Source organism: Mustela putorius, unplaced genomic scaffold (assembly GCF_011764305.1).
Source record: "Mustela putorius furo isolate JIRA1106 unplaced genomic scaffold, ASM1176430v1.1 tig00000117_pilon_pilon_pilon, whole genome shotgun sequence".
Lineage (NCBI taxonomy): Eukaryota > Metazoa > Chordata > Mammalia > Carnivora > Mustelidae > Mustela > Mustela putorius.
The window spans coordinates 2,474,711-2,501,901 of NW_025421286.1; the positions used below are offsets into that span (position 1 = coordinate 2,474,711).

Here is a 27,191-nt window from a genome sequence, read left to right on the forward strand (position 1 = left end):
TCTTAAAATGGAAGACAGCAGCCTATTAAAATTGAATACAATATGGATAATTACCTTTTCGCTCCCCTAGTTCTACAAAATTCATATTTCCCCTGACTACGAGAAGGAGTCATTTCTGATTATACTTTATAGTTCTATACATTTCTCCTGTATTATCTATACTATCTCTTTCTATTAATTTATGGATCTCACTCCTAAACCTCTCTTCTCTTGCCAATCATTGTTTCAATGATTCATTTCTCCCACTAACTGTGATTTGCCAAGTGGGCCTTCTATTGTCTTTATCAGAATCAAATCTGCTCTTATGACTTCGAATGTCAATGGAACAAAAACATTTGTAGCTCACCTGGCAGTCCTAGGTTCTCATTACACTTATTTCTAAGTCTGTCATCCATTTGGGAACATTACTACCCATCTTCTGAAGTCTGCTGATCCCTTAACAAGCCACCTAAGAAGAGCTTTGTCTGTCTCTGTGCCTATAAGAAGCCTAGCAAGTTCCGGTAATGCTAACAGCACCACCATGCTGACTGAGACTACTCACCATCGACCATATCCACGTTAACCCCAGGCCCTATCACTAGTCCACCACATTATCACAGTGACTACTCCACCTCACACCATCATACCTGCTCCGTTTTCCTCTGGACTGGCTGCAGATACTATTTATTGCCATCATCCTCATCTCACCTCTTAGTTCCCCATGTCCTCCTTGGAAGTAAATTTCAACATCCATGCAATTTAAGCACTCCTTCTGACATGCCACCTCACTCTTCAAAACTGCAATGACCATGATGGGGTTCAGGACACGCTACCCCAAAATATGGCACCTTGATGTATGGAATATTTTAAGCTAAAGTAATCTGACAAAACAATAGAAGCAGAAAAGTCTCTCTAACTTTCACCCTGCTCTTCTCTCCTGAAATAGTCACGAATGCTCCAGTGAGAGGTGCCCACCACTATAATGGGAGAAAACGAATATCCTTATCTCTGAAGACGAGGGGATGCCAAGAAGAATCCAAACAAACAGATCTTGTTAGGTTTCCCATACTTATTTCATACTCCCTGACCTGTCATATTTCTCCAACACCACCCATTCTCCACCAAACCTAACATAAAAATACTTAACCTTAATGGTTTCTTTGGATCTTCATTTAATTATAAAAGTTTCCAGTCACATTAAACTTACAGAAAATAAACTTACATGCTTTTCAGTTTTATTTTCAGACCCTGCCAGGGACCCTAAGAGGGTTGAGGAAAACTTTTTTCCCCCTCCACATTAAATCAACAAAGATTAATAGGAGAAATTTCTCGGTTTTCTCAAACTGCCTCTGGTTTCTAAACTCCTTAGGCTTAAAATACTCAATATGCTAAGGTACCACATCTTGGGGCAGCACATCCTGAACCCCATCCGGTCTTACTAAGTTACCTCTCTTGGTTCACTTGATACACAGATAAATCACTAACTCCTCTCTAGCTACCAAATACCTCTTAGCTGTTGCCAACACCTGAAACAAAGTAATTTCTCTGCCAATCCTTCCCTTTTAGATTTATTAAATGTAGTCTGAATAAATTTTTAGTCTTTATCTAAAACCAACTCTATATATGATCTACTCTAAAATTCTCTGCTCTGCAGAATACGTATGTTATCACTCAATTACAGGAATCTGTATATGAACACAAGTGTATATGTATACTTTCATATTCATATTTGGCTTATTTTGATATTTTTGCAAGATATAAAACGACCTGGTTAGGTAAAGGAATAGAAGATGCTAAACATATGTGCTATTACTTCTGAAAGTCTAAAAGTCAATGTTCTTAGAGAAGATTATGAGTTACAATAAGAAAAGTTGTTTCCTTTTCTTCAGATCCTGCTGGCATTTAGATGCCAAATTCCTAGCTATTGTTTTTCCTATCTCCCCACAGTGCGCATTTTTTAAAAATAGTACATCTATAATCAGAATAATCCAGAGAATCCAAATTTGTTAATATATATACTCCCAAACCAGGCCAGAATATATAGGTCACTATATAGGTTTTTGTTCTCTGTACAGCATGAACTCATATACAGAAAATTGTCCTTAGAAAAAGTAAGATTTACACACATCAAACTTAATACGTAAAACCCATTTCCTTTAAGAAAAGCAGAAAATGTTCAAGGGGAGGGCAAAAGAGGAGAAAAAGAAGATGACAATGATAATGACACCAAGCAGCAAACCCAGAAGTGCTGGCATCCATAAAATATATGGCTGCCTATTAGAATGAAAAAACCTCTGAGTGTAAATGTTTCATTCAAGCTTGCCAAAGATCAGCTTAGTTTTTATTGCTCTGTGCAATTTCCGAATTAAGTGACTTCACTGTGAGTGGGACTTTTTTATGTAACACATTACATCATAAATTAACCCTCATAATGTTATAGCTTTTAGCTTACCCAGGTTGCTTTATCTGAGAATGTGGAAAGCGTGCAAAGCAGTTAAACACTAAGGAACAGGGGGAAGCCACCAGTGCTCACCAGCAGATAAATAGCACAATGAGCTGGCATGGTTACAATTCAAGAGGCACATTCTTCCCCTGATTTTGATTTGTTATCAGAGTTTCAATGGAAAACACACACAGGAGGACGGCGGCAGAGGAAGCAGGAGGCCACTGTGTCCAAGTGATTCCACCAGCCTGTGCTTGCTCACTGAGTCACTCACCTCGTAGCCTTTCTCCAGCAGGAACTCAGCCAAGTATGAACCATCCTGGGAAGAAAAGGAAAAGAGACAATTGTCAGACCCATCGCAGCTAGCATAGAAGGCAGTCAAGACTGAGAGCTTTGAGAAACGCACCAAAGGAGTTACATGAACTTAAATTAAGGATCATGGCAACCAGAATAAAAATAATACAGCTAGTGATGGTAAAAACAGAATGGTGTTACACTTTCCACTGTTCAGTAAGCATTTTCATAGACATTATTTCACTTGGGCACCAGAGAAGCATGGTTGAGTGTTATCATTGTCCTATTTACTGAGTAAGAAACAAAATCCAGGGACATTGTATGGGGCAACAGAGAAAACATGACACTTCAGATGGATGTGGGTTTAGGTTTTGCCACTTACTAGCCGTGTGAAATATGCAAAATATGTGTAGCAAAGCAGACCTCAATACTATAGGAACGTAAAACAGGAATCAGACTAATTCTAGGCGGTTGTGAAAAAGGAATCTCGAGTGAAGGAATGAGATGGGAGCTGCAGGGACTTGGGGAAAATGCAGGTGAGTGTAAGGAGGTAGAACACCAGAACATTATTAACATTACTGAAAAAAGACACTGTGGCAGAGAGGAGGAAGATGAGTGCCTTTGTTGAGGAAGACCTTCTAGGCACTGGTGGGGGTTGGCTTCTAACTCAAGGGTTCTGGAAAGTAACTAAAAAAAGAGTTTTAGGGATGGGAGAGAGTGTTAAACAGAATAAGGTTTGTATTATTATCACTGAATATGTATGCATATACATACATTCATAAACTTTAAATAAAAGAGGATGTTTATTTTTTGTAAATTAGGATGCATCTTAATCCCTTCATTAAGATGAAGGTATCTGACTAAACACAGATTCTCAACTGGTTTTTAATAACTCTTGGAAAAATTTCTACGTAAGGGGCAGTGGTTTTTAAACTAAAATATTTCATGTGCCACTTTTAGGGTAAGAAAGTATGAAAGTCATCAAATAAAACTATTTGGAGGCCAAAGGGTAAGAAATCAGTGTTCTAGAGGTACTATAAAAAGCCACCAGCCTTGTTCTAAATATGAATTGGGTAGACATTCTGCAATCAATCCTGTTAACTGCTCACCTGCTTTTAGCCTGGGTAAGTCCTCTCCATCCCATACAGACTTAAACATAAAAATGGGAGGCTCCCACTACTACTGGAAATCTGTGTATTCAAAAGTAGTTGGGAACATTTGGGTTTTCTTCAGTTTTCTCAGTTCAAAAAAGTTTAAAATATCCCTCTGAGCTTCAAAAGTTCCCACCAGATATTCCAGGAAAAAGAAAAATGAAACAAGCCTTATTATTGTCACTAGCTGACTTAAAGCTGGAAATGGAGACACCCTATGGGTCCTGAAAATGACAGGGCTGCCAAGAGAGTGTTTACTACATTAATGTAGGAATCACACATAAATTCAGGTAGGATGACAAGGCAAGGTATACAAGGGACACATTTTGTGGTTCATTAAAACCTCCAGCAGATTTTCTTCTGACTTCTTGACATAAATATTCTGGTTTATAGACTCATGTAGAGAAGAAGAGAAATGGTTTGGCATATTCCTTTTCCTCTCGATCTTTTGATATAGATGCAATTGCATGGTTTTTAAATACCTAACATGCAAACTATATCAGGTAAGAGGGCTGAGCAATTCAGACCAGGACAGGCCAGGCCAGTCTATATGACTATCGGAAATTTGAGAATAATGGGTAGTCTTATAAACCAATCAGTGAGAAAGCTCCTTAATAGAAAAAGTATTTACAATAAGAAGATTAATTTTACAGTAGTTTGGAAAGCCCTAGAATGTATAAAGTTTTGTTTTGTTGTTGGTATCAGTGTTGTCATTTTCAAGCAAGCAACACCATACTTTTCATACATCTCATAATTTCTCTTGGAATAAAAAGTTAAAATGCTTTGTGTTCTACCATGGCTGTATACAGTGTTTTTTGTTTGTTTGTTTGTCTTTTGTTTTTTGTTTTTTGTTTTTTTTTAAAAAGCAGAGGTGAAAGTGCTAGAGATCCATGGGGGCAGGGAAAGCTGTGATTATTCAGAAAGCTGATGTGAAACAGACCTGACCAGGCCTGAACCCTGTCAATAAGGTCTTGTTCTTCTCACCCAGGGCCCTTCTCAAACTTTCCAACCACACTGGAACATTCTGAACCAGCAGGGCACTCACTTCCTCCTGACTTCCTTGCCAGGTCTCTCAAGTGATAGGGCCTGAGCTGCACAATGAGTGGGAAATGGAGCAGAGCAAAGGCTCCTGGTCTCAGACCTAGGGAGCCCAGCTGGCCTCCGCTTGTCTTCTCCCTGAGCCCCTGAGGGGACTCCACAGGGAGACACAGTATCTAAGCAGGCAGGCGTCAGCCAAGCCAACAAGATCATTGTTTCTGCCTCCTCTATAAGAGCAGGGCAGTTGGAGAAAGCTTCTGTAAGACTTCATAACTGGAATGTCATTGCAACTGAGAACCTACAACTGACATTAAAAATTCCAATACTTAATTCCTCAGAAAACAAGGAACTAAATGAACTAAATTTCCAACTCATTTGCTATGAACACAACTAATCCAATACAAATTCCAGCCTGGGTTCAATCCTTGTTAGAGAAAACTTTTTAACTGAAGAGATAATGTCCCAATTGTGACTCTTAAATTTAATTTTGTACATGGTTATTAAGGGTATCCATTTCATATTAAATGCTACACAGATTTAAGTAATCACCATGACTGTAACATTTTCTATCTTATTCTTGCAAGAACTTGGCCGGAGAGGCAAAGAGCCACTGGCCCCTGAGGTAAATAAGGCACATGACAGAAGTCAATCTGCATAATATCACACAACAGAGGCAAAGCCAGAACTGGAATCCAAGTTGTCCATTATTTTGACCTAGAAAACAACCACTCTCCTCAACCTCCTCCAACTGGGACCTACCAAAACAAGTAAAAAAAACCAACAAAAGAACAAAAGATCATAACAGATTCATTTTTAAACCAAATTAATCATTTCCCATTATGGAGTGTTTTATGGATTAATCAGTGCTTCTAGTTCTAATTAAGCGACATCATGTAATTTTAGAACACTGCAGAACTCAGAGGAAGACGACAGTACATAGCACGTGAGAATTCTCAGATCTTGTTTGGGCATGTGCACTATACAGGAAGCAGTACAGTATTGCTTGAAGATGGACTTGGATTGGCTGTGGATGTATTATTTCAGAGCTCTGGAGCCAAGGAAGTGGGGCCAAAGAAGCGGGGCCACTGCCTGGGGACCCAAAGTGCCCGATTTAGGTGCCCCTGATGCCTAGAGTCCCAATATTTGGGTATCTCTATTTTTCACCTTTCATGGAATACTCATAAATGTTCCAGATTTGGGGTGCCTGGGTGGTTCAGTGGGTTAAGCCTCTGCCTTTGGCTCAGGTCATGATCTCAGGGTCCTGGGATTGAGCCCCACATCAGGCTCCCTGCTCAGCGGGGAGCCTGCTTCCCTTCCTCTCTCTCTCTGCCTGCCTCTCTTCCTACTTGTGATCTCTGTCTGTCAAATAAATAAATAAAATCTTAAAAAAAAAAAATGTTCCAGATCAGCACCATAACAATAAAGAATAATTCAAAAAATTAATTCAATCATATTCTGACTAGAGTATTAAAATTACTTAAAATTACACATCTATAAAAAGCTGAAGGAAGTACAGAAATTTTACCTCTTCTACCGATGACCACAAAATGCTGTATTAGCCACTGACTGATCCTCCAGCCCACATCCAAATACGTATGAGCCAGGAAGTCTACCTTCCTGCAGGGAACTAGCATTTCTCCTCTTCCTTCAAACATGGATGCACTTATAGCCCAGAAGGACAAATGAAAAGGACACTTTCTTATATGCAATTTGAGAACCTTGTTCCTTTGAAATGCATGCTAAATCATACAGTGTGTTTCTGCCTAAGAACCATTTGGCAGCTTCTTTTAACACTGTATAAGATAAGTAGTATTGGGCTAGAGAAATCACACCACTAATAAATGAATTCCTTTGTTTAGATCATCTCAAGCATCAGATAATAGAATATCCCTCTTGTAGGGGGAGAAAGCACCAATTTACACTGCCCTTTATGTTCTGTAATTCTGTAAGTTCTAATTACTCTAAAATAAGCATCTTTTCAGCTAACAGCAATTACAGTATCAAAGTATCTATACCTCTCCATAAGAGAGATGCAAACACCTCGATGACTAACACAGGACACAATTCTAAATTAGAATCAAAACTTCCAACTGGGGGTGGGAGGGCGCCTGGATGGCTCAGTAGGTTAAGCATCTGCCTTCTGCTCAGGTCATCTGGCTCATGGGGCTCTCTGCTTAGCAGGAAGCCTGCTGAGGCTTCCCACTCCCACTCCCCCGGCTCTCCTCTCGCTACGTTCTCCTCTCACTGTGTCTCTGTCAAATAAATTTTAAAAAATTAAAAAAGAAGAAAACTTCCAATGGGAAGATTGGCAATGTAGATATGTGTGGAGAATACAGAATCAGAATGTTTTTGAAAAGTATTTTTTCTGGCTCATGTTTTCGTGTTTGTAACACAAATCACTACATAAAATCGTTTTCAAATTCACAGAATTCAAAAGACCATAGGGTTAATTAATTCAAGTCTGTCACTTTACAGATCAGGAAATTGATTAAAAACATTTAAATGTTTGGTGTACAGTCACACAGTTTGGAAGTAGCAGTACCTGCCCCCCCACCCCAAAAAAGTCTTCAGACTCCCAGACCTCAGAATTTTCACTATAAAATACTGCAAAAAAAAAAAAAAATGAAGAGACTGGACTAATGTCTACAGTTGAGAACCATGTAAAACACACTAATGCATTATCCAGTGAAGAACAACAAAGAACAACAATACAGCCAACAATTATCAGTGGAGTGAAAGCTAGCTGACCAAGTGGTAGACAGGAAACCAGGATATCGTCAATATTTAAAACATAAGTAATTTCCAATTCCTGTATGTAGTCTTTCAAAGTTAATAATTATTTCCCCATAAAAGCTGCTGCCACGGAAAAATGGACTTTCACTCCCTTTTTTTACTTTCTTAGAAAGGAGCACTGTAATCCAAAAATGTTACCAACAAACTCTGAATGATAAAGAATTAATTGTGCCCACCAACTAAGATATTCTTCCTGTAACCACCCATTCCCTCCATTTGTAAGGGAACAAGCCCTTCTAACAGGTGTGAAGCCATTGCACATGTGCCTCATACCTATACATCAAGAAGTGACAATGGCTCTGTTGCCAAACATTAGACTTTCCAGTAAACCACCATGAGCTGGAAGGATGAAAGAAACATTTTAAAAAGAAGCCAGATACCCCCAGTTATACTACGTAGGATTGTAATGTTCAGTCTTGTACCCATGGTAAATTTTTTAAAAAATATTTACTTATGAAAAAATGTCAGAGAAAAGCAATAACCTAATATGTTAATTTTTCAAAAACATTTTTTTCCCAATTTTACAGGTCAAAAAATGATGGTTTTCATTTTTTGGCTAGTATTAAGACTGGAGAGTTTTTATTTATGATCATATATTCTATTTCTTCTAGGAATTATTTATTTTTATCTTTTCATCTTTTTTCCATTTTTCTAGTAAGGCTATATTTTGCCCATTGGTTTGTTCTTATAAATATCTAGAACATAAATAAAACTGATTAATTTTTATCTCTAATATAAACTACTCAAAAAATATTCTGAAACAGTTTAGCATACTTTCAGTGGCAGAACTCCCATCATTAGTTGGTTTAAAATACATGTTCCTTTCAAATTGCAAATGATTATTGTACCTTCTTAGTTTAATTACCAAGAAGAATGCAAATACCAGAATTTGAATTTCATCTGCATTTGCACAATCCAGCATTTGTAATATCATCAATTTCAACACAGTAAAATAAACTTCTATAATTAGACAAGTGCTTTAAGGAAAATGGGATTAAAGAGTTAACATAAGGGGTAGAAAGGAAAGAGTTATTAATAAGGTACAGAGATATAATTTTTAATTATATAATTAGAAAGACAACACACACATTTATGTGTGTATATATATATATTTGTAACAAATTATTTATATAATAATTTCTTCACTAATAGGATCAATCACTCCATAATGATGTATCTACCAATGTTCTAACATAAAATGTGGTCTCTGTAGAATTCATTAACAATACAAAGTGTCCCAGATTAGTGAATATCAAACATCCACTTGGGCCATAGGTGTTATGGAATAAAGTACAGGAAGGAAATAAGAGATTTAGTCCCTGCCCTATTGCTCTGAGAAGTATCTGGGAAGCCAGGCATTTCCTGGCCTAGATAGGATTATGCTCCTGCACTGGCTCAGACCTCCACATTTCCAATGCATCAGCAAACCCACACGTGGACAGATTGAGAATAGTAACCAGGTAACCTGTCCAGCTAATTAAATGTTCTGCTATCAGGAACACCAGTAGATGCATGAGTCATGGACAGAAGGTGGCAAGGCTGTGTAGATAAAAGAAAAGCTATGAAATACTACCATATTGACCTCTTCTATACTGGATGGCACTGTGCCCTGGAGATATAAATCACCACACTTGAGCATGAAATCAAGCTGGAAAAAAACAGAGGAAATACAAGAAACATATCCCTGTCAAAATCCTTTTAAATATCTGCCTAACTGGCTAGTTCAGTGCTGGTGTGAATAACTCCTTTCAAGTTTAGAACAATATACTACCTCAAAGTTTTTATAACTCAGGGTTCCAGATACATTGATAAAGACTTGTATAGATCTGTAGGGAAGTTAATAATAAATTACCAGTAAACTTCATGCTTAAATAATAATCTCTTTGTGGTAAAAATCTCTTTGTGGTGTGTGTATGTGTGTGTGTGTGTGTATACACACACAAATTTTGAAAATAGAGTTCCTCTCTCTTTCCTTTTCCCTTTCTCATTATCTCTCAAAGTGACAGTCCATACAATTAAAGCCTGTTTTTTTGTAAAGTATATGCTTACGTAGTTCTATTCATCCAAGTGATTTACACAGGAAATGATTTTTTACAGGTACTCAAAACTAAAACAGTGCTATACTTTGTCCAGTGTTCAAGGCCACGTTTAATGAAAAACTTTAAATTTAGAATGAAAAAAAATTGTACTGAAAAGACAAGAATTATTGAAATTTTAGTATTTACCTGATTTTTTAACTCTTCCTTGTACAGTTCTTTTTATAATTTGTGTCCTGGCTAAGGGAGGAAGACAGAACAAATGTACTTTTGTTTACAACTTTAAAAAGGCCATAAATAGAGACGCCTGGGTGGCTCAGTTGGTTAAGCCTTTGGTTCAGGTCATGATCACAGCGTCCTGGGATTGAGTCCCACATCGGGCTCCTTGCTCCGCAGGGAGCCTGCTTCTCCCTCTGCCATTCTGTTTGCCTGTGCTCTCTCTGACAAATAATTAAATAAAATCTTTTTTTAAAAAGGCCATAAATAATAAAAAATAAAAGAATACATAATAAATAATAATAAATAATAAAAGTAATAAATAATATTATTATTGATAAATAATAATAATAATAAAAGAATACATACATATTGATGACTCTATCTTTCCCCATCCACATGCATTCAACAGGTTGCTACTAAAATGACACTGTTGGTAACAAGCAGAATTTAACTATTTACAATCTTTTAACTCAATTTCTTTCTGGGATAAGTAATTGGCACAATCCAGGTAAGACTGTACCTAAAATATGCACATACTATGACAGAAATATCACTTACAGGCTCCCTGATGCATTTCAAATCTGTTCTGCAATGTGGAATATCCATCACCCTGGAGACACTGTAAATCACTGAAGAATGATACAAAATAAGAACTGTGACTTACATAACTTAAAATCACTGAAACAGATAAAATTCAAACATCTATACACAAATCTAAATGAAAAAATTTGTAAGCATCTACCCAGAAACCTACTTATCATAAACCTAATAAAGCTAACTAACTTTCAGAGCCAGAAAACAAAGTGTTGTAGAAATGACTGTAAATCACAGAGGTCCTAACACAAACAAACAATGTTGATTCCCCTGGAGTGTCCTGTCCGTGGGTGGGTCCAACTGGTAAAACTCAGTTTGTGGGCTAGGAAGTCTCTCCAGTTATTTGTTGTATTATATTGGACATTGGGTTCTACCACTCAGAGAAGTTATCAGAAATCATTTTGGGGGGAGGGAGAGTCACATATTTAAAAATATGTGTCTCCATTATCTTGCAACTCTCTTTCCAGTGTCACTGCCTTTTAGGCCACACAATCTAGGTACGTTTCTAGATAGCTCAGCCCTGACACAGAAACATCGGGGGGGGGGGGGTAGCTATTTGTGAGATACTTAGAGACAGCTCCAACTTCTACAGTGGTTATGCTTTAAGCTATTTTATTTTATTTTATTTTATTTTATTTTATTTTATTTATTTGACAGAGAGAAAGGGAGATCACAAGTAGGCAGAGAGGCAGGCAGAGAGAGATCGGGGAAGCAGGCTCCCTGCTGAGCAGAGAGCCCCAAGCGGGGCTTGATCCCAGGACCCTGAGATCATGACCTGAGCAGAAGGCAGAGGGTTAACCCACTGAACCACCCAGGTGCCCCTAAGCTATTTTTATCTTGTCATTTTGTTTTCTCTCACCAACAGCAAAGGAGCTTAGCTTTTATTCAACCCCACACCTTCAAGAATCTTGACTTATAGGACAAAAACCTTATCAAGATTGCACTCTACTGAAGACCAGAGTTTTGTAAGGGCATTCAGGGGTAAGGGTGAAGAGGAGGGGCAGAGATTCTCCCAAGTAAAAATAATATCTGCCCTAACAGGGATTGGACACAACCTCCCATCTTAGTCACAGCAGCACCAAAGTCCAAATTCCCAATATTGTCAGGGTCTTCGACTGAAAAGCAGGTAACTCTAGTTCAGTCTAACCTGATCATATGTACCTTTCAATCTAATCTTACAAAACTGAAAAGCCTAACTACTGCTTTCTTTCCCAGCTAGTCTCTCTACTAATGTTTATTACTTATTTGGGCTATTTGACTACATTTTGTAGATTGACATCATACATTTGGGAAAATTGAGAGCATATTTTTTTTATACCACAACACTATGCTTAAAATTCACATAAGTTATCACATTTTAATAGACATGGTTAACTCAACCTTATATTACAACACATATTTTCTTCAAAATATGTATGATTATTTCAATCAAAATAATAATAGTCTACATGTCTATAATTCCTCTGATAGCTAAGTACTCTAAGATATTTTTCCCATTTATATCTCTCACAACATCCTGGTGAGGTAACTGATATTATCCCCATTTTTCCAGATTAGAAAACTGAAGTTCAGAAAGCTTAAATCCCTTGTTCAAGGTCATAGAGCTAGTTAGAGAACTTGGCAGTGTATGAAACCAATTTGTCTAAACCTAACTGTAGTCTTATTTCCATAATAATTCTCCTTCAATCAAAATAAAAGTGCTTCAACTAAAACAAGATGCCAGTGCTACAATTTTTAAAACTTTTCAATTACCTAAAAAAATATAAAAACTCTAAGTTTACTGAAAAATAATTTTTAAACATAAGTACAAATTACTTTTGGAATAATCCACAATTATGATTTATGAATGCTTAAATAACCCCACCTTCCAGTACACTAAACAAAACACTCGTGTGTGTGTGCGTGTGTATGTGTGCGTGCGTGTGCATATGTACACATGTGCACAGACTCAAAGGGATTTCTATGCCATTATCCCTAGGATTAAAAAAAAAAAAAAAACACACACAAAAACCAACAACACAGCTCTGCACTTGTAATGTTAAAAGCAGATCTTGAGGCAATCAATTCACTGATGGACAACCTCTAAAAAATACAGGACTACTCAATGTGATATGGCAAATAAAAATAAGGATAAGATATATTTCCTACTTTTAAGGAGTTTTCTAGTGAGAGGACAAGTAATATATACAACATCTTCATCATCATCATCATTATATTAGTGATCATATTAATGTTAACATTCATTCACTGGATACCTATGATGTGTTAGGCCAGTGCTGACCAACCAAAATGTATTTGAGCCATATGTGTAATTTTCAATTTTTTAGCAACCAAATTTTAAAAAGTTAAAAAGAAAAAGGCAAAAGTTAATTTTAATAAATTTATTTAATCAAATATATTCAAAATGTTATATCAGTATGTAAATAAAAATTATTAATGAGATGTTGCACATTCTTTTTTGTATTAAAATCTTCAAAAATCTGTTATTTTACACTTAGAATACATCTCAATTCAGACCTAAATTTTCTTAAGAAGTACTTGATCTGTATTTAGATTTCATAGAATTGATAACTGAAAAAGGAGAATCACATATCTAGGTTGTATCAAATATACTTAAAAGTCTTCTAAAAACTGAATACCAAAAAAAAACCAAAAAAATTCCCTTTAATATTCATTAAATACATAGGGGCACCTGGATGGCTTAGTCAGTTGAGCATCTGACTCTTGATTTCAGCTCAGGTCACAGTCTCTCAGGATCCTGGGATAAAGCCTCACATCAGGCTCCTTGCTCAGTGGGAAGTCTGCTTGAAGATTCTTTCTCCCTCTCCCTCTGCCCCTTCCCTCTGCTCACTTTCTTTCTCTCACTCTAATAAATAAATAAATCTTTAAAAAAACAAAATATATTCATCATATACACTGGCATAATTTGTTCACTTTTTTTTTTTTTAAGAAAAATTGACTTGATTTTGGATCAAAAGGTTACCAGGTTAAAATCCATATCTGTTCACATTAACTCACTCTTATGTCAAGTATTAACAGTGAATCCAAATGAGTATTTCCATACACTGGAAAGCAACTCTACTAGTGTTCTTTAATTTTTTTTTCTAGTTTCTATAGTCAGTTATCTAATGCTACTATTAACTAAAATATTCTACATATTGATTCATGTTGAAAGATGTATAAATTCATTATTATTGACTATAAAAAATTAAAATTTAATATGAATTCTCACACCTCCCTCACTAGGATCACAAATTTTTCCTTTCCTTAGAGCTTCAAATGACTGAGAAAAACATAAATCATACTGCATGTTTTCTTTATAATTACTAAATATTTGGCAAGCATCCTTTTTGTTTCAAGAAAGAAAAAAATCTTACAGTGGAGTAAATATTACAGAAATCTTTGTAAAACTCATCCATGATTACACCATGTGTGCTCGCAAAAAGGACAAGATCACTGAGTTCATGTCCTCTATTTCCTTCAACAGGTTTATAAACTGACAATGATTCATATATGTGAATGTATAGACTGAAAAATTTTAACTACAGTATGACATCTTTTAAGTCTGCTTCAGAATATAGGGGAATAAAGCAATAAAAGAAACATCAGTCTTTACTTTAAAATTTTAATAAATGCAAATATTTCACTTGCCATAGTTGGATTCATACCTAATGTAATAGAAATTTTTTCATATCCATCTGAAATTCTTCTTTGATATACAGAACTTTCAAAAATATCTAAGCTATAAAATTGGTATTTCTCACCAAAATTTTACATTATTTCTTTGTAAATTTTTAAATCCTTTGAGAAAAAGGATATCTAAAGTAGTAACTAGGCAGTAACTCATATATCATACAACTTGTCTAAAGATAAAGAAATACACTTGAAATTTTTCAAATTTCAAATCAATTGATCTTTTATAGTGTTAGAAAAACCTTGTATTCTATAGACAACTGGCAACTTAATTAAATATCACTAAAATTTTATATATATTTTTTATCTTTTCTAATAAAACTTCAGTAGCAAATAATTTATTTTCTCTCTCCAACTAGAATTGGTTTCCTTTTTTGTGAATTAACTCAAGCTATTTTATAAGCATCCAGAGTGACAAATTCACAGACTGTTAAAATTTTAAATGTATTCAATATTTAATTCAGATTTCAGACAACATTAATTCTTTTTGATTTTTGAGAGGAAACTTCAAATCTTCTAAGGATTTATTTTAAATATCTCTTTATACTACCCACTTTATTTTCTTTAAAAATTTTTTACACAACAAAGTTTTTTTCTACTTTGCTCCAGCAGAGCATACTGCAAATTAATCACGGAATTTCCAGTCTCTTTATGTCTTCATTGCTCTGATCATAGTACTATTTCTGTGTCTGCATTCAATTCTGTGGCAGTAATGTGACTTTGTTTTAAATTCTAAAACTGGCCTATAGTTATTTGAACTGGAAAAGAATTATATTTTATTTAAAAAATATAAACATTTCAATTTAATTACCAATGATGAGGTACATGTATCCCTGTAAGTCCTGATGTCTGCATAAAATCAACAAATGCACTACAATGTTAGATAGAACTCGGGAAAAAAATCATTCTGAGTGAGTAATTAGTTGACATCAACAAAATCGGTGGTGTGTTTAAGTGAGAAATACACTGAAATGTAATCCTACCAAAACAAGAGAGTTATGTTTAATAGAAATATATTTTATATTGCTTCCATTTTAAAAATTCATTTCCTCAGTCCTTTATCCATACCTTAATTGTTCAATAGCCACAGATGGCTTATGGCTACAATTTTGGACAGTACAGTGATAGGTTGTGTTTTCAGCAGTTTACATTTATTAACTTATGTAATTCCCACAACAACTCTTTAAACTATTTATTCTAATTATCCCCCATTACAGACAATGAAACTCAGGCAGAAGCAATTAAGTAACTTACCCAAAGTCATACAGCTATTAACCAGGGAGCCTGGGATTTAGACCCAGACAGTCTGACTCCAGAGACTCTTGCCCACTATCCCACACTGTCCAAAGTTCAACAGAGGCACAGACTTTAATGAGAAATGACACAAGAGGTGCCAGGTATTTTAAAAATACAAACCAAACTACTTAGCAATTGGAAGTAGGGAGCCAAGACAGATAGGAAGGCACTGTGAACAGGAGAAAGACCTGAGCTTAAAGATACATACTAACGAAAAGGAAAAGCAATTTGGTGTAAGGAGTGGCTGAGAAATATGAGCATAAGGCTACTCGTCCTGAAGGAATAAAAGATGAGCAGCTCCAGTAGATCAACAAAGATGACTCCCAAAGGCATAGCCCCATCTTAATCCCTGCAATCTAGGGATATTAGTTACCTTCTATCAAAAAAGTCATGGCAAACGTGATTAAGGATCTTGAGATGGGAAGATTGTTTTGTTGGATTATCTGGGTGGGCCCTAAATCTAGTCACAAGCATCCCTATGAGAGGCAGGCACTGAAAGATTTCACACAGACAGAAGAGGAGGAGGCCCTGTGACCAGAGAAACAAATTGAAGTGATGCAGCCACAAGTCAAGGGATGCCATCAGCCACCAGAGGCTCCAAGAGCAAGGAATGCATTCTCCTATAGAGCCTGTGGCGGGAGCACAGGTCTACCCCACACCTGATTTGGGAATTCTGGTCTCCAAAGCTATGAGAGGATAAATCTATTGTTTTAAGCCACTCAGTCTGCAATATACTACAGCAACCCCTAGGAAGTTACTTCAGGATTTCTCAAAACCTTGAGCATGCAAATGTACCTTATGAATCCGCAAGAGGGAAATCTAGGAAGCAGTGTTTCCAAATTTTTCATGACAGAATCCTCACTCCCTCTGAGGGGAGGGCTGGTGGTAAAAGAGAGAGAATCTGTTAACATCTGGCAGACCTAGCATTCTACTAACCAGATCTGGGAAATTCTCAGCCAAGACACATTCTAGAAGGCATGTAATTTAGGCAAATAAGTATGAACTATATTCAAACAACAATACAAAAAAAGGTTTTTGAGAAATATTGCAAAAAGCCAACCATTTGGGGTGAGGAAATCTAGCACATTATTGAACCTGGGCTCCAGGTGACTTCAAAGTGGCAGAAAACATGGCTTTGGGAGACAGGTAACCAGTTGAGCTAACCAACTCAGGTAACAATACAGTAAGTTGTAGTGCACTCTAGATGGTACCACCACCTCTAGGAAGTGTTTCAAGTCCTATGAGGGACACAAATAAGCTCAAGTAGCTTCAGAGGGTGATAAATAAGAAATGGCATTAAAGAACAAAAAAGAGACAAAATAGCAGTAACTTCAAGTAACTAAAGGGCTAAAATAAAGGAGAAAAAAATGAACTACAAAGGGGTCAGTAAAAGCCAAAAATTAAATACCCAAGGAGTGTGACATCAGGCTCAGCACGAAGCCCTCCACAGATGCTGGCGTTAAAAAGCTCCTGTTTGATCTGGATACTCTTGCAAAGACAGGATGGCTAATTTTTGACTACTGTAGGAGGACAAAATCCACAGGGGTAGGAAGTTGGCTTACAAAATCAATATGCTTCCTCCAACTCTAAGATTCTAATGCCCCAAACTGGCCACAGACCTGTTTGTCATACCCACATATATGGCTAGAATAATAAGTAAATAAAAAATATTGTGTTAAGCTTGGGGTAAAATTCAAAATATTTCATAACTTGTAGCACAGGTGCTAACCCATCAGAATGGTTGCCAGCTTACGTGCCTGTAAGTAAGTACACATCAGATGAATTTTAGCCTTCATAAAACTTTGACAAGTGCCCTAGTGTTGAATATGGATTTTTAGCAGGCAGGAATACAGATGGAAGAGCAAAAAATTAACACCACTTAAAAACCATGTATTTGAATTGACAATAGGTCCCTGGGCTTAGGAAACCACAAGATGGAAGGGAAGGATGACCAGGTAGGCTGGAAGCTACTCTCTCTCTACTGGACATCTGACCACAAACTCCTGGCAGCTGCACTCAGGACTCAGCAGCCACACATTTAACCACAGCCTCCAAGAGTCCTCTTGGCACCTTCCGCAAACACTACTTCCATGACAAGAAGTCTGGGTTTAGTTTTGGTTCCATTCTCTGTGTCTGTCTCCCTCTCCCTTCTTTTCCCCTATTCCCCTAGCATAAATGTGGGTCCCACTGGTTTCAGGCTAATAATATCTACTTAGCAGCAACTGTCTAATAGGTTAAAGCCCAACAATGGGCACTTGTATTTTCTTATAAGGTAGAGGTAGATTATGGCACTTGAACAAAGACCTTATTATCTAAATTTTACTGCATGTTTACTACAAGCCAGTTTCAATTTTATGTTTTCATCTCTAGGCCCTAAGACAAAGGGGAGAGAAAGTTCATTTTCATATTTGAGGGACTTATTGTCTAAATATAATAACAATGTCAGACTAAAAACAGGAGTTGTTCCAGGTTGAATTGTGTACCCCTAAAAATTCGCATATGAAAGTCCTCAACCCCCACTATTTCAGAATTTGACTTTATTTGGAAATAGGGTTACTGCAGATAAAATTAGTTAAGATGAGGTCACACGAGAGTAGGGTGAGCCCTAATCTGACTGGTGTTCTTCATAACAAGGAGAATTTTAGACAGAAATGCACACAGGGAAAACATCACGTGAAGATGAAGGCAGAGGACAAGGGTGATGCTCACACAAGTCAAGGGATGCCAATAAACCACCAAAAGCAAGGGGAGAGGCCTGGAAGAGATTCTCCCTCATGGCCCTCAGAAGGAACCAACTACCTTGCTGACACCACAGTCTTGGACAGCTAACTCCCAGAACTATGAGAAAATAAATTTCTGTTGTTTAAATCATCTGACCTATGGTACTTTGTTATAACAGCCCTAGGAAACTAATCCAGGACTCAAAAGTATTAAGGAGGGCACACAAAAGGTCAGAGGAAAGTTTCTGCTCTTTGCGCTTCTAGTTGACTGTCAGGAACTACCAGGTTTGAAGCCAACCCAGTCCTGCCTCCCAGTGCTCTGCCTGCCAGCCACACTGACCTTCCTTGGGCTCTATAAGCTGTACTTCCTGAGCTTCATAGAGACTGCTCCCTCTTCCTCAAACTCCCACTGACTACTCTGTTGCTCACTATCCACCTATTGGGACTCCCATAATTCTAGACGTCAGTATGACCATCATTTCTTCAGAAAATCCTTCCTGATGTGCTCTACCCTGACTGAATCAGAACCTCTAGCTGTTAGCAACACTCAAAGCACACATCTCTTTCCTTCATAGCTCCTGTCACATGTCTCATATGTCAGTGACAATGGATTACGTGCCTTCCTCACTGGACTGCAGGATCCCTGAGGACAGCACCACAATCACTTTACTAATCATGACCCAGGACACTGTTAGGTAGTGGGAATACAACAGCTATTTGCTCAATAAAGTAAAATTCAATGTCCTTGGGTTTCTAATCTCACAGGAAATGCCAATGTCCTGTCTGCAACTTATGTATCAAAAGTTGTCTTACCAATCAGCTTTGACTTCTTGTCTTAAAACACAAAAATACAAATACACTCTCATCTCCCACACTGCCAGTGGAGGTGCACAACTGACTCTATTTCTACAGTGCTGCATGAGCCCTCCCTCAGGGTACCTCTCAGATTCTCAGCTGCCATCCACTTCTCCCCACCACACTGGGCACTGCCTTGGTCTTCTTACCCCCCATACCTAAGCCACCATACACCCAGCACATCAAGGTAAAGGGGCTGTGCTACTCCCACAACTAAACTTTTCCAATGAAATGTAAGCAGAATTCCAATACATAACACAAAAGGGATTACCACAAAGCTATCTGGTTTCAAGGTCAGGGGGGTTAGGGAGGGCTGTGGAAAAGGACAGAGTCCTTCCCATACAATTTGCCTCCCACTCCTCTCTGTGTCCCACCCCCTACCTCGAGCCAAACTTGAGGTACCTCAGGCAACCTAAGGCTCTTCAAAACACAGTTTAGAAACCACCAGCCCATCTGATTAAACTTGTGTTTTCTAATAAAGAAGTCAAAGCTCTCAATTAACTATCATCTCCATTCCCAAAAGCCTAACCAAATAAAAGTATACACTTTTAATGTGGGCATTTCATATCCTGGCTCCAATATTCCTTGTCATATGTATTTTTTCACTCATTCATTCAGTCAGTCAGTCAGTCATCAACTATATGCTGATATTCCAAAAGGAGGGTTACAGGTAAGTCTTACCTTTCAAGACATGAAAAATGGTAGATGAGAAAGTTGGGTCTATCAATGCATGTCATAATAGTAATAGTAATAATAAAAATAGCAGGTAATATTTATCATGGGGGCAGAATTGGTAGAAATAGTCTATAAGCATTAGCCTTCTGAGCAACCCTATTGGTAGGGTCTGATTATAACACCAGTTTTAGGAATGAACAGGGTCTTGAAGAGGTCAGGTCAGGTCCTATAGCTAGAAAGAAGCAAAGTGTAGATTAAAAGTTAGATATTTTTGACTATGTTGAAGAGATATCTGTACCCCCATGTTCATAGCACCATTACTTATCATAGCCATAACATGGAAACAACTTAAGTGCCCATGGACAGATGAATGAATAAAAAAGTTGTGATACACATATACATACACATACACACACACACACACACACACACACACACATATTATATATGAATATTATTCAGCCATAGCAAAAGAGGAAATCCTGCCATTGTGACATGAATGGACCTTGAAAAAACTAAAACAGAAGAGAAATACCTGAAACAGAGTATAAATACTGTATGATTTCAGTCATCTGTGGAATCTTTCAAAAAAAAAAAAAGTCTTGGGGCACCTGGCTTTAACCTCAGTGGGTTAAAGCCTCTGCCTTCAGCTCAGGTCATGATCCTAGGGTCCTGGGATCGAGCCCCGCATCGGGCTCTCTGCTCAGTGGGGAGCCTGCTTCCCTTCCTCTCTCTCTGCCTGCCTCTCTGGATACTCGTGATCAATGTCAAATAAATAAATAAAATCTTTTAAAAAAATCTAATCAAGAAAGAGATAAGAGGGACACATGGGTGACTCAGTCAGTTAAGCATCTGCCTTCAGCTTAGGTCATGATCCCGGGGTCCCTGGATCAAGTCCCTCATCAGGCTCCTTGTTCACAGAGAAGCCTACTTCTCCCTCTGCCTGCCACTCCCCCTGCTTGTGTTCTCTCTTATACTCTCTGACAAATAAACAAATAAAATCTAGGAAGGAAGGAGAGGAGAGGAGAGGAGACTTATGGTTCCCAAAAGTGGGGGGTGGGGGAGAGTGATTAGAGGAAGGTAGTCCAAAGGTAGAAACTTCCAGTTATGAGATAAGTAAGTATTAAGAATGTAATGTACAATATAATGACTAAGTTAACACCTGCCACATGGTATATGTAAAAGTTGTTAAGAAAGTAAATCCTAAGGCTTCTCATCACAAAGAATAAAAAACATTTTTGTATATATATGAGATGATGGATGTTAACTAAACTTATTGCAGTAATTACTTCATAATACAACTCAAATCATTATGTTGTACACTTTAAACTTATACAGTGCTGTATATCAATTATATCTCCATAAAATGGAGGAAAAATCATATCTTTTGTAATCTTTCATGTGATGGTCAATTGTATGCAACCATGGGAGAGGTTCAGGAAAAAAAAAATTTATTATATTCACAATTCCTAGACAGAAGGAGGAACAGCACACCATGTAAAAGCCATAATGGGGAAACCTCAGGGTTGTCAAGAGGCAAAAATCAAAAGCAAGGGAAAAAATAAGGTTTCCAAGGGAAAGGTAAGGCAGAACAGCAGGGCAGTTTCAGTTTGGTAGTCTGAATAATTTGCGCAGGCTCTAAGCTATAGGAGTGGTCCCTAGATGCCTAACACCTAGCCCTGGGATGACCAAGGCAGAATATCGTCTCCTGGGGTGTAAGGGCCCAGACAGAGGAGGTATGGCTCTGGATTCGTTAGTCTGATATCAAAGGCATGCTCCCAACTGGGCCCTTTGTTATCTCTATTTGCTGGCTCCAGGAGAGGCAGATTGTCCCTAGCCAGAAATATTTTTAAGATACTGAAACATTATAACACAGAAGATTTTAAATATGAACAATTAACCAAATTATGTGACTTTATACCTTCCAATCCCTGTTCCAGCTGCATCCCTAGTGCAGCAAAGGTGTGACACTAAGACCAGGAACAAAGTATAGGCCCTAGTAAGGAGCATGATGACATACCTAGAAGGTTAGAAAACGGTTCACAGAAAAGACAGTGCTTAAAGTGGGTAGTAAAGGAGAAGCAGGAACTTGAAAGAGGATTAAAAATGGAGGACAGGCTTTCTAACAAAAGGGACTAACCTGTGAAAAGGCAAGCTGGCCAATCCAGTCAACTAAAAGTGCCTGGCTATTGCTAGAGCCAGGGTCCTGGGAGAACCCAGCAAGCAGAGGATAAATATGAGAGTAAGGACTCTGTATGAAAGGGCCACTAGCACCAGGGCAAGAATCCTCAATTTTCAATTGGGGGTATAATAATAAGAAATATGAATAGATCTGCATTTTAGTTCAACTTCTCAAAAGTTTATTAAGTACAATTATTGTCTAGCCACATATATAACAGAAAAGTTTAATGCCAGAATATACCAACAAATTCAAAATATCATATTAAAAAAGGCAACCCAGGGGCATCTGGGTGGCTCAGTCAGTTAAGTGTCTACCTTCGACTCAGGTCCTGATCTCAGATCCTGGGATTGAGTACTGTATCAGAATCCCTACTCAGCCGGGAGTCTGCTTTTTCCTCTGTCCTCCCCTTTCTCATGCTCTGTCTTTCTCTCTCATTCTCACTCTCTCAAATAAATAAATAAAATCTTGAAAAAAAATACTTAAAATAAAAAAAAGACAACCCAATAAAAATACTGGCAAATGCACAAACTGGTATATTCTAGAAGAAACACAAATTGCCAGTAATCACATGAAAGATGCTCAATCTTCATTAGTAATCAGGGAAAAGCAAATTAAAACCACAATGAGATAATATTCAACACCCACTCGCTTAGCCAAAGTTTAAAAATTAACCAAAATCAATTATTAGCAAAAATATATTAGCAAAACATATTTGTATATATTACTGGTGAGAATGAAAATCAGTAAGACCCTTTACAAGATAGCAGTCAATTCTATACCAATGTTGAAGTTGTTCATACTCTAAGATGTAGCATATACCCTAGAGAGACTCCTGTTCATGTCACATAAAAAATCTTAAGAGAAAGAGTATTTGTAAAAGCAAGGCCTGGAAACAATTCAGATGACCAGGAACAGGAAAACTGATAATTGTGGTATACTCAGAAAAATGAATGTTACACAGAAGTGGAAATGAATCAAGTGTATTTATTCACCTCAAAGTTGATAAATCTTATAAACAATGTTGAATGAAAAATATATAGAATATATAGCATGATATAATCTTTATAAATTAAAAAATACACAAAATTAAATAATATATTTATTAACATGCATGGATGACAAAACCCTAAATAAAAACAAGAGCTTAAGCAAATGTCATGATACCGATTATCTATGGGGCTTAGAAGAAAAGAACAAACAGGAGCTTTCATCAAGATTCTACCATTTTTTAAGTTAGTAGTAGATTCATTTACTTACTATGTTTCATAAATTACTGAGATATTACATATTATTTTGCACAATATAAGTATTTCCTAATTAAAAATAAATAAAAATAAAGTACATGGCACAGAACAGGCCCTTAAAAAATTACAGATTATTCCTTAAGATGGAAGGGCTTAGAACACATGACTAGGATAAGGCAGGGAGAGGGATGAATGAACAGAATGAAAGAATAATTGGCATGCCCAGGAAGTGAACAGTCTCAAGAGCAAATAGAGAAGGTCTGGTCTAAAAAGGAAGGAAAATGGCTCCCAAAACTGGGGAAAAGGATGGGTACAGATGGAGATAATGCAGTACTGGAAAGAGAAGGGTATTTCAGGAACTAAAAAGACACAAAGACAGTATTTTAGAATAAAAAGAAAAATAAGACATTCAAAAAAATTCTTTAGTTTTGATAAAACCTAATAAAAATTACCATTTGGCCAATGTGCAAAAGTGATGCTCTGAAACAAATTATAAAGAAAATCAAAAGAGTAACTCCGACCTCAGATACGGTAGACTCCGCCAAGATTAGAAAACCAATCTCTCACCCACACATGTTCTGAGCCCCTAATTTCAGTGGCACATGACACTGGTTGCTAGCCCAGAAGAGATTCATGAGATACTGAACTTGAAGTTTCCAATGACTTGGTCCAAAATATTAGGATATTTTGAAAATATTCCAAAGGGGGGAGGAAAGACCTAGATATTAGATTGCTATAAACTTGAAACCCTAGAATTAATTATCTGTCTTACATTAAAACCTTGAAAACTGGGAGGAGTCAAGATGGAGGAGGAGTAGCAGACAGATGACATCAGGTTGCAGGAGTTTACCTATATCTAACCATTCTGAATGCCTACAAACCCAACAGGAGATAAAAGAGAAGAGCAGCAATTCTAGAAACAGAAAATAGACCACTTTCTGAAACGTAGGACATGCAGGGAAGTGAATCTGAAAGAATGGGAAGATAAACTGTGGGGGAAGGAGCGGGTTCCCAACAAGCGGTGGAGCAACAGAGCACAAAATCTGAAATTCTAAAAGTCTGCTTCACTGCAGTGCATTGCTCCAGAGGCTAAGCAGGTGTGGAGCCATCGCGGGGACAGTGTGGTTTCAGGTCCCATGGGGTGACTGAAAGATCGGGGGTGTCTGAGTGTGGCAAGCTGCCAGGTATGAGGCGAAGAAGCCAGCAACAGAGACGGAACTGAGGAGTGAGCTCTCAACTGAGGGTTACATTAAACTGTAATCCGCAGCACAGTTAGACCACAGCTCTTTGAGTAGGGACCCCACAAGATGCAGATACAGGGAAACTCACCTACACCCACTGGAAGAGCAAAGTGGCAAGAACTGGTGAGTTTGGAGACTCCAAACAGGGCTGTGTGCCACAGGCAGAAATGCTTGGTCACAGGCCAGGTGAGCTCGGAGCACAGCCAGAGATCAGGGAGGTGGGAGTGATTGAGCATTTTTCTCCAAGGACGTACTAAGGAGTGGGCCCCTGAGCTCTCGACTCCTCCAGCCCAGAGATTAGGAAGCTGCCGTTTTCATTCCCGTCCTCCAGACCTCCACGGAAAGCATTCAGGTAACGAAAGCTCCCAGAAGTGAACCCAAGCAGATTACTTAGCCTGGCCCCTGGCAAGGGCAGGACAATTCCAACTTCAGCAAAGACATTTGAGAATCCTGCAACAGGCCCCTCCCCCAGAAGATCAGCAAGAACATCCAGCCAAGACCAAGCTCATTGATCAAGGAGAACAGTGGAATTCCAGAGGAGGGGAAAGCAAACCATGGAATTCAGGGCTTTCTCCCCATGATTCCTTAGTATTGCAAAGTTAATTAAATTTATTTAATTTTATTTTTTCTTATTCTAATTTGTTTAAAATTTTTCCTCTTTCCTCTTTTAACTAGATCATAACAATACCTTTCTAAAAAAAATTATTTTTAAACCTTCATTATTATACTCATATGTTACCCTTCATTGTATCCAACTTTATTTTTTGTAAATATATATATAGGGTTTGTTTGTTTGTTTTTCTAAGAAATTTCAGGATACAATTTCTTCCAATAGATCAAAACATACCCTAAATCTAGTACAGGGCTTTGTTCTAGTCTCCAGCCTGAGCAAATTCTCTCCACTTTCTTTTCTTTCTTTTTCCAACCAACTTCTCTTATTAATTCTTTTAAGAATATATTTTTAAAATTTTCATCTTTACAGTCATATTCCATCCTTTCATTGTGTTTACCCGTATTTTTAAATATATATAAGTTTTTCTTTCCTTAAAATTTTGGAAGGAAGTTTCTGCTAACAGAACAAAATACACCCAAAATCAAGTGGGTGGCTCTGTTCTATTCACCAGTCGTATGTGTGTATGTGTGTGTGTGTGTGTGTGTGTGTGTGTGTATTTTTTTTTCTTATTTTAGGTTTTTTTAAATTTCTTTTTTTAACTTCTCTTTACACCCTTTCATCTCCCCCAGATCTGGGGTATCTTCTAATTAGGTTAGCATACATTTTTCTGGGGTCTTTGCTACCCTTTCAGTATTTTGTTCTCTTGATCATATATTCTTATCTGAACAAAATGACAAGGCGGAAAAACTCACCACAAAAAAAGAACAAGAAGCAGTACCAAAGGTTAGGGACCAAATCAATATACACATTGGTAACATGTCAGATCTAGAGTTCAGAATGACAATTCTCAAGGTGCTAGCTGGGCTCGAAAAAGGCATGGAAGATATTAGAGAAACCCAGTCTGGAGAAATAAAAGCCCTTTCTAGAGAAATAAAAGAACTGAAATCTAACCAAGCTGAAATAAAAAAAAAAAACTATTAATGAGGTGCAATAAAAAATGGAGGCCCTTACTGCTAGGACAAATGAGGCAGAAGAAAGAATTAGTGATATAGAAGACCAAATGACAGAGAATAAAGAAGCTGAGCAAAAGGGAGAAAAACAACTACTGGACCACAAGGGGAGAATTCGAGATAAGTGATACTATAAGACAAAACAATATTAGAATAATTGGGATTCCAGAAGAAAAAGAAAGAGAGAGGGGGGCAGAAGGTATACTGGAGAGAATTATTATAGAGAATTTCCCTAATATAGCAAAGGGAACAAGCATCAAAATCCAGGAGGCACAGAGAACTCCCCTAAAAATCAGTAAGAATAGGTCCACACCCCATCATCTAATAGTAAAACTTACAAGTCTTAGTGACAAAGAGAAAATCCTGAAAGCAGCTAAGGACAAGTTTGTAACATACAATGGTAAAAATATTAGATTGGCAGCAGACACCTGACAGGCCAGAAAAAACTGGCATGACATATTCAGAGCACTAAATGAGAAAATCATGCAGCCAAGAATACTATATCCAGCTAGGCTATCATTGAAAACAGGAGAGATAAAAGGCTTCCAGGACAACAAAAACAGAAAGAATTTGTAAATACCAAACCAGCCTTACAGGAAAATATTGAAAGGGGTCCTCTAAGCAAAGAGAAAGCCTAAAAGCAGTAGATCAGAAAGGAACAGAGACAATATACAGTAATATACAGACGATATACAATAACAATCACCTTACAGTCAACACAATGGCACTAAATTCATATCTCTCAATAGTTACCCTGAACGTAAATGGGCTGAATGCCCCCAATCAAAAGACACAGGTATCAGAATGGATAAAAAAACAAAACCCATCAATATGCTGTCTACAAGAAACCCATTTTAGACCCAAAGATGCCTCCAGATTATAAGTGAGGGGGTGGAAAACAATTTGCCATGCAAATGGACATCAAAAGAAAACAACAGTGGCTATCCTTATATCAGATCAATTAGATTTTAAGCCAAAGACAATAAGAAGAGATGAAGAAGGACACTATATCATACTCAAAGTGTCTGTCCAACAAGAAGATCTAACAATCTTAAATATCCCTGCCCCTAACATGGGAGCAGCCAACTATATAAACCAATTAATAACAAAATCAA

The 27,191-nt window shown here is 37.4% G+C and overlaps 1 protein-coding gene across 3 annotated transcripts in view; it reads right to left on the reverse strand.

Moving 5' to 3' along the window:
• GMDS (GDP-mannose 4,6-dehydratase) overlaps positions 1-27,191 on the reverse strand; it is a 614,085-nt gene that overhangs the window by 472,069 nt on the left and 114,825 nt on the right. For 2 of the 3 annotated variants that reach the window (XM_004753606.2, XM_045089644.1), the window contains exon 2: positions 2,697-2,741. In XM_004753606.2, coding sequence (XP_004753663.1) covers positions 2,697-2,741 — 45 coding nt within the window. Of the gene's footprint in view, positions 1-2,696; positions 2,742-10,511; positions 10,583-27,191 lie in introns of all 3 variants that reach the window. The other variant, XM_045089647.1, reaches the window with a different exon arrangement.